Here is a 13,112-nt window from a genome sequence, read left to right as displayed (position 1 = left end):
CCTCACCGTTTCAGACGCGGCAGGGGATCGAAAGAAAAAGGCAAGTGACCAAATATGAGGAGCCAAAAATAATTCAAGAAAAGAAAGTTTTATAGTGCATAGAGGATGACATGCGGGTCCCAGTTAGCAAGAACATGTATCACCGTTTGAGAGGCGGCAGGGGATCAAAAGAAAAAAGAAATTGCAAGTGACCGTAGTGAGGAGCCAAGAATAATTCAAGCAAAGGAAAGTTTTATTGTTCATAGAGGATGACATGCCGGTCCCATGAGCCTGCAGGTTCCTCAACGTTTCAAACGTGGCATGAGATCGAAAGAAAAAGGCAAGTGAAAAAATATCAGGAGCTAAAAATAATTCAAGAAAAGAAAGTTTTATAGTACATAGAGGATGACATGCGGGTCCCATTTAGTAGCAGCGGTATCACCGTTTGAGAGGCGGCAGGGGATCAAAAGAAAAAAGAAATTGCCAAAAATCGAGGGTGAAAAAAACCAAGAAAATGAACTTTTATAGTACATAGAGGATGACATGCGGGTCCCATGAGCCAGCAGGTTCCTCAACGTTTCAAACGTGGCATGAGATCGAAAGAAAAAGGTAAGTGACCAAATATGAGGTGCCAAAAATAATTCAAGAAAAGAAAGTTTTATAGTGCATAGAGGATGACATGCGGGTCCCAGTTAGCAGCAGCGGTATCACCGTTTGAGAGGCGGCAGGGGATCGAAAGAAAAAGGCAAGTGACCAAATTTGAGGTGCCAAAAAAACTCCAAGAAAAGAAAGTTGATTTCACATAGAGGATGACATGCGGGTCCCATTTAGCAGCAGCGGTCTCAACGTTTCCAAGGCGGCAAGGGATCGAAAGAAAAAGGAAGTAGCCAGAAATCAGGGGGTCAAAAAAAATCCAAGAATAGAAAGAATTTTGGTTCATAGAGGATGACATGCGGGACCCATGATCCTGCATCGTAAACGGCTCGATCGGAGAACGTTGAACGAGATGGCGCGATCGAGAAAAAAACAATGCCAGAGAGGCTGCCATCTGGGCTCTACATCCCTCGGCGGTGCGGATTTGCGTTGACTCGGCCGGCGAACCCGAGAATTCGCGATGCACCACGTCCCGGGCCACCATACGCGACGTTTTGGCCGCTTTCGTCGGGCTAGGTGGCCTCAAAAACGAGAAAAAAAAAGTTTTGACATGCACCAAGGAGGGACCAAAATCGTCGGCCATGGTACACCAGCAACCACGGCGCGACTTCAACTTCGTCGGCCATGGCAACTTTTCTTGTAGTGTATGTGGTCTCTTATGAACTTATTCATATGCTTGCAAGACATTAGACGACATTCCACCGAGAGGGCCCAGAGTATATCTATCCGTCATCGGGATGGACAAATCCCACTGTTGATCCATATGCCTCAACTCATACTCTCCGGATACTTAATCCCACCTTTATAACCACCCATTTACGCAGTGGCGTTTGATGTAATCAAAGTACCTTTCCGGTATAAGTGATTTACATGATCTCATGGTCATAAGGACTAGGTAACTATGTATCGAAAGCTTATAGCAAATAACTTAATGATGAGATCTTATGCTACGCTTAATTGGGTGTGTCCATTACATCATTCATATAATGATATAACCTTGTTATTAATAACATCCAATGTTCATGATTATGAAACTAATCATCCATTAATCAATAAGCTAGTTTAAGAGGCATACTAGGGACTTCTTGTTGTCTACATATCACACATGTACTAATGTTTCGGTTAATACCATTATAGCATGATATATAAACATTTATCATAAACATAAAGATATAAATAATAACCACTTTATTATTGCCTCTAGGGCATATCTCCTTCAAAACAGATGTTGGGTGAACAAATTACAGTTGGGCAATTGACAAATAAAGAAGGCATAACAATGCACATACATATATCATGATGAGTACTATGAGATTTAATCAGGGCATTACGACAAAGTACATAGACCGCTATCCAACATGCATCTATGCCTAAAAAGTCCACCTTCAGGTTATCATCCGAACCCCTCCCAGTATTAAGTTGTAAACAACAGACAATTGCATTAAGTATGGTGCGTAATGTAATCAACACAAATATCCTTAGACAAAGCATCGATGTTTTATCCCTAGTGGCAACAAAGACATCCACAACCTTAGAACTTTCTCGTCATCGTCCCGCATTTAATGGAGGCATGAACCCTCTATCGAGCATAAATACTCTCTCTTGGAGTCACAAGTATCAACTTGGCCGAGCCTCTACTAGCAACGGAGAGCATGCAAGAACATAAATAACATATATGATAGATTGATAATCAACTTGACATAGTATTCAATATTCATCGGATCCCAACAAACACAACATGTAGGATTACAAATAGATGATCTTGATCATGATAGGCAGCTCACAAGATCTAACATGATAGCACAATGAGGAGAAGACAACCATCTAGCTACTGCTATGGACCCATAGTCCAGGGGTGAACTACTCACACATCGATCCGGAGGCGATCATGGCGATGAAGGGACCTCCGGGAGATGATTCCCCTCTCCGGCAGGGTGCCGGAGGCGATCTCCTGAATCCCCCGAGATGGGATTGGCGGCGGCGGCGTCTCTGGAAGGTTTTCCGTATCGTGGCTCTCGGCATCGGGGGTTTCGCGACGAAGACTTTAAGTAGGCGGAAGGGCAGGTCAAGGGGCGTCACGAGGGGCCCACACAATAGGGCCGCGCGCCGGGGTCCGGGCCGCGCCGCCCGGCGTGTCGCCACCTCGTGGCCCCACTTCGTTTCCTCTTCGGACTTCTGGAAGTTTCGTGCAAAAATAGGACCCTAGGCGTTGATTTCGTCCAATTCCGAGAATATTTCCTTACTAGGATTTCTGAAACCAAAAACAGCAGAAAACAATGAATCGGCTCTTCGGCATCTCGTCAATAGGTTAGTGCCGGAAAATGCATAATAATGACATATAATGTGTATAAAACATGTGAGTATCATCATAAAAGTAGCATGGAACATAAGAAATTGTAGATACGTTTGGGACGTATCAGGGAGCTCTACGCCCAGGCCCGCCAGGCGCGACGGGAGGAGGAGTAGGCGGCGCGGCGGGAGGATGCCAGGCGCCGCGCCGATGAGGAGCGCCGCGAGGAGCAGCGGCAGCAGGAGGCCAGGCGCCGCGCCTGGCAGGAGAGGCAGCAGCGCCTCAGGGAGGAGGCGCTGCTCCGTGCGCCGCCGCAGCCTCGGGTGGCTCCGGACCCCCACTCGGCCTGGGAGGAGGCCCTGTGGTCTCCGTGGCCGGAGTCCCCGGCGCGGTCGAGCCACAACAGCGCCTCGCCGCCCGGGGACGTCGTCCATGACGACGACGTCGCCGACGACGCCCACAGGGGCTAGGCGGCGCACCGGCGGCCACCGCGCCGCCGACCAAACCCTAATAGAGGGTTTTTAGCTTAAATTTAAAAGCCCATATAGGGGCTTCTTTTGTTAGTTATTTACCCAAAATAGGGCTATGTACAAATTTGCCCAAAATAGGGCATATGTTGAATGAAATTTCGTTTAAATTTGCCACTTTTTTTTTGTTTTCGTGTTTCTCCGGTTATGCGATGCGTCCGCGCAACGCGCAGCACGCGGCCCAAACGGACACGCAGACGCGGGCCGCTGTCCGCGTGTCCGCTCGGCCACCCAAACGGCTCAAACCGGACGGCCCAGCGCCCGTTTGGGTCGCGCGCTTGGAGATGCCCTAAGAGAAAGAGAGTTATAGTACCAGTAACTAAGCATATAGCTTAATTGCCATATATGTATCATATTAAGCATCACATTCAAACATAGCACACGATTTTCTTCTCCTTGTGGAGCCTCGAAAGATGGTTACTATGCTTGCCAAAGAGCCCTATGGCATATTCTACTTAGTCGGACGGGATTGGAAAAAAGTAGGTAGTACAAGACAATACATAGAGTCGTGCTTGACCAATTCTGGCACAGAACCAAATTCCCAAATTATGATTTATGACTAGCATAAGAGAGCACATCAGCTTGACAAAATTCAGACTCGTACACGTCCATGCAGGGCCAAACTACCAAATTCTCTGAAAGCAACAAACAGTTTACCAGGTCCATTTGGAGAAGATGTCCGATGCCAAATTGAATGGTACGGAAGTTCTTGTCCCTAGTCTCACACAATACCAGCGTCGACGCACTTTTTTCCTTCGGCGGCGTGCAGGACGTGCTGCAATTAGTGCCGTACGTCCAGGGCCGCTAGCTTGCCTGAAGCTATGCGATGCATACACTTGAAGATCGACGGTAGACGAAGACGATGCGTTCGTTTCGCGGGACTAAAATTCCCGCGTTCGCTCCCCGTAATTTGGGTTAATTTTGTGTTTGATGAAGCCACCAAGGGTAAACCCTGTGTGCATGCCGGCCTAAGCTTGAACTACGAACACAAACGGCACATACATTCCGCTCCACGCACGATCCATCGCAGATCGCTCGAAGTTGAGTACGTAAGGGCATACATACGAGCTCCTTTGGTTTACATCGACGGAATGCATGCATGGCACCAGTCAATATATCATCTCACACTCAGACGCATTGTACAAACAAAACGCATAACGTTCCTCTCGATCGTGGCGATCGTGCTATACGCCGGTGCAGAGTGAAGACGAAGGGACATGGCGTGCCAGGTGACGTCTGTGCTGAAAGTGTCCTCATATCCCTGCCTAGTTTAATCTCCCCTTCGATCGAGCTACTAGCTAGCAAAACCCCGGATCGATCGATCAGCTGTTCTAATATTCTCATTACTACTATACTAAATCAGCAGCAGAGTTCGTGAAGGAAGAAACGGTCGCCTAATCGCACTGATGCGATGGCCGGTGCGTGTGTACCGTGTGCGCGCGCGCGCACAAGAGACAGCTAGAATTTCCTTTTGAAACCAGCACATAGGGATAGATTAAGAAATGTGTAGTAAATTGAAGCTTTGTTCGTAACGAAACGACCGCTTCAGCTGTCGCATCCGGCGCCAATTCATTAACCTGATGATAGGGTTCTAGTATAACATTATACCGCTAGCTATGGTTCTCAGCGCGCCAGCCTTTTTCTCTCCAACCAAGCAAAAACGGACTAGAAATCACGGGCGCCGGGGAACCTTTCGTGTCGTAGAAGCGATTCGCCACCTGTTTTTGTCAGTTACAGTCACTCGATCGGTAATACACAAATACCGCCTCCTGTTTTTGTCAGTAACAATCACTTTATCACTCGGTAATACACAAATACGAAAGTGGTAGTTTTATCTTACTCTTTCAAGTCGGAGAAGATAAGGGCTGCTACCTGATTCCTTTTTGAGAGGTTTAGTCCAGCCGTTCCCTTCCTCCTGTCTCGAGTGCAACCTCTGAAAGACGTTCGCTTTCACAGCGAGAGCGGTTATCCAAAAAAATTACTCTGCCCAATTGGATGATAAACAACTTATTTCGTCATACAGCATACATAGAGCCATGATTACCTTGATTCCAGAAGAGAATGAATGCTAGAAATATGAAAAAGTTTAGACCTTTAAGCTTGATTAGCTTCAGTTTCAATTTTTTTACTAAAGGTGTGATAAACAGATATGCTTTAGTGATTGACAGGATGACTTTCTCCTGTCAATCTGGTTTTGGTCCAAAAATTCCTCTTTCTAATTAAGCAAATTACACAAGGAGGATATGTGGGGGTAAAAGTTAATGAAGTTGCGGGGGATTTCTTCCTTAATGGTAAGAGTCTTAGACAAGGAGATCCTTTGGCACATCTTTTGTTCAACACTATAGTTGATGTTTTTTTTTTCTAGAATGTTGATTAATGGTTCTGACTCTGGATTGATCAGCTGTGCTGACTTCATTCCTGAAGGGGTGGTTAGTCTGCAGTATGCATGTGACACCCTTTATTCCTTGAAAAAACAGTACTCCCTCCATACCGGTTTACATGATAATTACGCATTTTGAGAAAAAAGTTTGACTATAAATTTGGTTAACAAAATATAAGATATATGTCACAAAAATTATACCATTAGATTCATATTCAAAAGAAATTTCCAATAGAATAATTTTTGTGATATACATCTTATATTTTCTTGACCAAATTATTAGTCAAAGATTTTTCTCAAAATACGTAATTGCCCTGTAAATCGGTATGGAGGGAGTAGAATTGCTATCGATTTTCAATGGATTCTTACTTGTTTTGAGAAATTATCTGGTATGCACATTAATTGTCATAAAAGTGAGCTGAGGTATTAATGTAGATCAAAATGAGATGCTTCCCTTTTTAGACATCTTTCAATGTGTAGCTAGGAATTTCCCTGTTAAGTACTTGGGGCTTCCTCTATATTTTGAGAAACTTAAAAGAGATGACTTGCGGCCTTTAGTGGATAGCCTATTGAGTAGAATGATTGGGCGGAGGGAAAAGCTTCTATCCTTGGAAGCTAAGAGAACATTATCCAAATAGTGCTAGCTAGTATTCCCATTTATATGCTCTCCTTCTTTAAATTCCTCAAATTTGATTTGAATTTGATTAATACAAAGATTTCTAATTTCCTTTGGAGTGATGTTCATGTTAATAAAAAGATCCACCTAGATAATTGGCCTTCTCTATGCCAGATAAAGGAATATGGTGGCATAGGCATCCCTAATCTCCATGACATGAATGTATGTATGTCTGTTAGGGTCTTAGATCAAGAGGTACATCCAGAAAGATGGAAAGTTGTGGAAGAAGTAATTAATTCTAAGTATAATACTATGTGCCCTAATATTCTCTGATATCAAGATAATCATCATTCCGTGTTCTGGAAGAGTGTAATGTTTGCATAAGAGAAAGTTAAATTTCGATACAAATGGCATGTAGGGAATGGTAGGGAAATTCATTTCTCGAAAGACATTTAGTTTGGTAATATACCTCTAGATACTCAATTATTTGACATTTACTTCATAGTTAATCAAGAGACAAAAAACATTTCTGACTTGTGGAATGGAAGTCAGCTTACATGTACTTTCAGGAGAACCTTCACTGACGAGCTTATGTCTCAGCAGTATGAGGTGCTAAACATTGTTGCCACCATTACCTTAACTAACAAGGAGGATCAGATGATCTGCATGTATAAATCTAATGGGGTTTATTCATGTAAATATCTTTATGCTTTGATTAATTTTAGGGGTGTTAAACCTATTTGCTTACCTGTTGTCTAGAAATTAAACTTCCTCCTAGAATACAAGTTTTTCTCTGGCTTTTCTCCCCCCGCCCCCAAAAAAAATCATGACCAGGGATGATTTCAGAAAACAAGGAAATACAAAACCTTTATAGTGTAGTTTATGTAGAAAGATAGAATTTGTTACACATTTGTCTTTGATTGCATTGTGTCTCAACTGCTCTTGCAAAATCTTTGAGGTCAAGGTCACGGAGTTTTTACTTTGGCTTTCAAGTGGTTGTGTAATAAAAGATACTTGCAACTTAATATTAGTTCATCTGTTGTCCTTTAGGGTATATGGAACAATAGGAACTCTCTTGTGTGGCACCCAATTCTGGCCTATGTAAGGGACTGGAAGGTTCTTTTCAAAGAACAAGAGTGGGAGCTCGTGGATCAATTCAGGGAGCTTTTGTTGAAGAAAATCAAGAGGGTGTTGGAGCTAGAGTCTCTAAGCTGCCAGTCTTTCGGTTGGATCTCATCCTAGAAGCCATCGGCAAGGCTGGCACCACACGGAGGATGAGCCTCTCTTGCTTACCTCCAGGAGCACCCTGACAATTATGTTGTGCATGTTGTGATGGGCAAAGGAAGCTGCTCCTACATGTTGGTGGTGCCTACCTTGATGGCTGTAGCTTTTGATTAGCTGTTGGTGTTCAAAAAGGGCTGTCATTGGCCTGTAATATCTCGATAGGGTTGGTTTTTGGTTTTATTTTTGGATTTTCGGGTGGTTTCGCCTATGGCGCACCCCTGTTTCTGAAGAACCTTTTAATTCTCTGTAAGCCCGAACGCTATGGTTCCTTTTCTATAAAATGGAGCCAGGGAGCGGTCCATGTTAGTCTAAAAAAATATAGCCTGCATAGAAGATCACCACAAACGCCTTTGATGTGTTAGTGATGATAAGTAGCACCCAGACATTTTTTTTTAATTCGAAACGTAGGTATCACCCACATATCTAGTTTTACGAGAAGAATGGAACATGGACACACGATACATAAGTCAGAATGTAGGAACTAGCATTCCCATTGTTTCTCATTATTTTGTATGTTAGATTTGGTCAAAAACAAACTATGGAAAGTTGGATAAACCATATAGAAAAAATGCAACTAGTGCACATGCACTTGCGTGGTATAACATTAATTATAACATAAAATGTTAAAAATATAGAAACTTGCACTAGCTCTTTGCCTATGATACATGATATATATAAGCGGGTTCGAGACACATGTTTCCATAAAAATGTTCCGCGAAGGGCATGTGGTCGATAGTGTGGATGGTGCACAAAAGTATACTACTATAAGTCTATAGCTAACACGTCTACAATAGGATCCATGGACATTGTACTATAGTCAACACTTCATAAGTTCTAGAGCTATCCATTTTGTTACACCTAATTCATAGTCTTGTTGTAATCAAGATTTCTCCTCGGCTATTTGGTAGATTCATGTAATCCAAAAGAAGTCCACATATTTATGTATATATGTAATAACACCATGTGAAAACTTTCACATACAATCACATTATATGCTAATATCTACATAAATATGTGGACTGCGTAATATTTACCTTGATGTCATTAATATTTATGTAGATACATCAAGGTAAATGAATTAATATTTGGAATAATGTGAAAAGATTGGATTTCTTATATGCTAATATCCACTAACAAAACATTTTCAAGAAGAACTCAAACTAAAATGTTTTTTTGCAACAAACTAGAAACAAAATTTACCATACACGTGTATTTATAATTTTAATCATTAGTACCAACATAAAATTTGTATTCTAATTCAAGAGAGTATTTTACAATTCTATAGCTATATCTAAAGAGTATTATTCAAATATTTTATACTGGATGTTGCATTAATATAAAACATACATTTAATGAAAATCAGAGTTATGGCAAAGTAAAATAGTTTGCTATAAAGATGAGGAAATCAACCTCTCCATGCGCCCATGAACGTGTTTTCCATAACTTCTGGTTGCAATATTTATTTTGCCTCTATCTTCTACAATAATTATGTTTCTATGGATAAAAATGCAGACCATTTATCACAAAAGATAATTTTATAATTTTTTCTCTATATATTCATTTAAATGTAATAATCAAAGTGTCATGTAGAATACAAGTAAAGATTAATATTCATCTTAGAGTGGAACACAAAAAAATTAAATAAAAAATTACAATAAATGTTATTGTCAAATAATGAAAGTTTATATAATACAACAACCAAATAAATGAAAAAATACAACGAAATATTGTCTATAAAAAGTAACATCAAGTTGACCTTATCATCTCCTCAACCACAGTGGGCTCCACCTGAACCGCCAAGCCCCGAGCTATCTAAATCACATATAATTCACCTATAATCAATATATATATATATATATATATATATATTTGAAATAATTTTAAATAATGAAAACTGAGAAAGCCCACCGCTTCTAAGCCTATACTCTATGCCTCAAACTTGCTCTCTAGAGCCAATATAGGGAATTAAGACCCGTTCACTCCTACATATCATAAGCTCAACATAAGTTATATCGTCGATATTTCCCATTTGGCAGAAAAGAAACCGGATCGGGCTCAGAACGTCATCCGTGGTCAAAGAACCTACATTCTCTTCCAAAAAGGGCATAGACCTATAAACTCAAACGGAAAGAGTAATCACGACCTCTTGTTCATGGGTGACCGCGCACACGACACGTATTTATGGGGGTGCTGTCCTTCCTCTTCTCCGTTTGGTAGGGCTAGGGTTAGGGTTTAGGGACGGCGACGCACGTGTCGCTGCGCGGTGGGAAGTGACCACGCGTACAAAAATCTCTAACTACCCCTACCCGTGAGAGTAAAAAGTTTGTAAGGAAGCCTCGGTAATTGGATTGGTAATAAGAAATGTGATGCTTGCAGTATAATAATAAAATAAAACAAAGAAAGGTATAGATAGGGAAAACACAACCTTAGCTGTAGAACAGAGACATCTTTTTAGACAAGATCGACCAATTGATTAATTATGCCACCTCGTACGTCGTATACTACTCGAACTGCACCGAGCAGCTCAGGGTCTATATATAGAGGCATATTGAATCAGCCAACAAGTTAATTAGGTCATTTGCATTGCAGCAAGGTCTAGTTTAACTAATAGGATCAAGTGCACTCTGCATACACACTTGATCACTACCTACACGTACTACATGGGCATGTCACCAAACAACTTTACCACTTCCTTCTGTTTGACACAGCAAAATGCTTCAATCTGCACTGAGCAAGAACTAGACAACTACCTCCACCCGTACTATTACGGCATCGAGGAGGTCGCGCTAGACGGCGACGAGCTAGAGCTCGGCAGCTCCCGTGCTCCCAAGGCCACCAAGGTTGACTACTTCAGCTCGCCGTACCAGTCCTCGTGGCCGCCAGCGCAGGTGGACGTCGAGTCGTCGCGCGTCAGGAAGAAGCAGTTCCGTGACGTCCTCGAGAGCTGCAAGCAGAAGGTGGAGGCCTTGGAGGCTCTCGAGTCGCCGCCGGCAGGCGGCAGCGGCCCGTTCCAGATGGACCAAGGCGAGGTGGTAGTCGCCGTGGGTGACGGCGGCGGTGGTGGTGGCGGTGCTGATGGCATGCGGCTCGTACAGCTTCTGGTGGCCTGTGCAGAGGCGGTGGCGTGCCGCGACCGCGCGCAGGCCGCGGCGCTGCTGCGCGAGCTCCAGGTGGGCGCGCCCGTGCACGGCACGGCGTTCCAGCGCGTCGCGTCGTGTTTCGTGCAGGGCCTCGCCGACCGCCTCGCCCTCGCGCACCCGCCGTCCTTGGGGCCTGCGAGCATGGCGTTCAGCGTCCCGCGGTCGTCCTGCCACGACGGAGCTCGCGGGGAGGCGCTAGCCGTGGCGTACGAGCTGTGCCCCTACCTCCGCTTCGCTCACTTCGTGGCGAACGTGTCCATCCTGGAGGCCTTCGAGGGAGAGAGCAACGTCCACGTGGTGGACCTGGGCATGACGCTTGGCCTAGACCGCGGCCACCAGTGGCGCGCACTTCTCGACGGCCTCGCCGCGCGGGCCGGCGGCAAGCCGGCGTGCGTGCGCGTCACCGGCGTGGGGGCCCGCCTCGACACCATGAGAGCCGTGGGGCGCGAGCTGGAGGCGTACGCGGAGGAGCTCGGGATGCGCCTCGAGTTCAGGGCCGTCGATCGCACGCTGGAGAGCCTCCACGTGGACGATCTCGGCGTCGAAGCCGGCGAGGCCGTGGCCATCAACAGCGTCCTGGAGCTGCACTGCGTGGTGAAGGAGAGCCGGGGCGCGCTCAACTCCGTGCTGCAGACCATCCGCAAGCTCTCTCCTAAGGCGTTCGTGCTCGTGGAGCAGGACGCCGGACACAACGGGCCCTTCTTCCTGGGTAGGTTCATGGAGGCGCTCCACTACTACGCCGCGCTGTTCGACGCGCTGGACGCGGCGCTCCCGCGGTACGACGCGCGGCGCGCGCGCGTCGAGCAGTTCCACTTCGGCGCCGAGATCCGGAACGTGGTCGGGTGCGAGGGTGCAGCGCGCGTGGAGCGTCACGAGCGCGCGGACCAGTGGCGGCGCCGCATGAGCCGCGCGGGGTTCCAGTCCATGCCGATCAAGATGGCGACCAAGGCACGGGAGTGGCTGGAGGAGAATGCCGGAGGCAGCGGCTACACGGTGGCGGAGGAGAAGGGATGCCTCGTGCTTGGATGGAAGGGCAAGCCCGTCATCGCTGCCTCTTGCTGGAAATGCTAGCCACGTACTCACTGCCGCTCACTTCACCATCTTTGCGTACACAGCGGACTGTGACATTGTGAGTGGGGAGGGCCGGAGATTGCGGATACGTAGAAGGGAGCTGATACTTCGCTGTTCAAGCTATTATGTGTGCTTGAACACTTGTGTAACTATAAGGCCCCCACAAGTAGTGCTTGTACTTGTTTCACAAATTTTGTATAGGTACTTTAGCGGATCAATATAACTTCTTGCACACGGTCTTTGAGTCTTTTTACCAATAATGTATGCGGTCCTTTCAAGTTTACAACCAGGGGTATAAAGATGATAATACAAAATGTGGCAAACCAGTGTTCATAAGCATTTAAAACCCTAGAATCATCCCGCAAAAAAAAAAAACCTCGAATCATATATTAGGAAACATATAATTCACGGGACCTTTATTTTTTTACATGTTCTATGAAATTTGGACAAACATTGCATGCATCTTTAAATACGAACCTCACTATAAGGTGCATTGTTTTGACTCCTAAGCAAAAGTGTGCTTGGTATTTGAAAAACTCAAAATATTATTTTGAATTTTCCAAACATCTAGAATTATTCTGTGGATATGTGCAAATTTTCTGTACGTATTGCAATGTGTCATTAAATAATTAAAAAAAACTGTGGAAATAAAAGGATAAACAAAAACTTGAGTTTGCTCCCCACATATGTGTAGATCACATAGGAAAAGATATGTTGAGGAAATTTTCATATTTTGGTACATACTATACATGTATGTACCTGTATAATTGTTTTCAGCTTATTTTTTAGTTAGGAAATAAAGTTTTTAAAACTTTTGAATACCAAGCTCCTAGGGGCTAATTCAGGATCCAAATGGATAATTCACCTCGTTGTATGCATCTTCTCTTGAGTCGACCTCCTACCGGTACTAGCTACGGGGGAAGCGACACAGATGGATAGAGGCGGTAGATAGGGCGGCGAGATGGCGGCGGCGGGGGACAGGCGCGCGAGAGAGAGCGGGGGCTCGCACGGGTATAGGGTTTGGGGATGATCTCTCCCGGTCAATTGTTTTGGCAACACGATTTTCTGTAGGTCACACATGGCAAATTAGGGGCGATGTTGCCTCGCTGCCCGTCGCCGACAGCTAGGACACGCAATGGCCAATTTGCCGTGAGTCTATGCCGTTACCTAC

The 13,112-nt window shown here is 44.8% G+C and overlaps 1 protein-coding gene across 1 annotated transcript; it reads left to right on the top strand.

Annotated features, from left to right (window-relative positions):
• Positions 1-10,390: 10,390 nt before the first annotated feature.
• Positions 10,391-12,019, top strand: LOC124660501 (GRAS family protein RAD1-like). The gene has a single exon (XM_047198323.1). The coding sequence runs from the start codon at positions 10,391-10,393 to the stop codon at positions 11,939-11,941; it is 1,551 nt and encodes a 516-aa protein (XP_047054279.1). The 3' UTR covers positions 11,942-12,019.
• The last annotated feature ends 1,093 nt before the right edge of the window (positions 12,020-13,112 follow it).

The sequence above is a fragment of the Lolium rigidum genome, chromosome 6, assembly GCF_022539505.1.
Source record: "Lolium rigidum isolate FL_2022 chromosome 6, APGP_CSIRO_Lrig_0.1, whole genome shotgun sequence".
Lineage (NCBI taxonomy): Eukaryota > Viridiplantae > Streptophyta > Magnoliopsida > Poales > Poaceae > Lolium > Lolium rigidum.
Note: the sequence above shows the minus strand (reverse complement) of the source record. Positions and strands in the feature narration are given on the sequence as shown.

Excerpts from the sequence above, each read along its gene's own strand:
- LOC124660501 (XM_047198323.1), top strand. The coding sequence starts at position 10,391 with ATGGGCATGTCACCAAACAACTTTACCACTTCCTTCTGTTTGACACAG.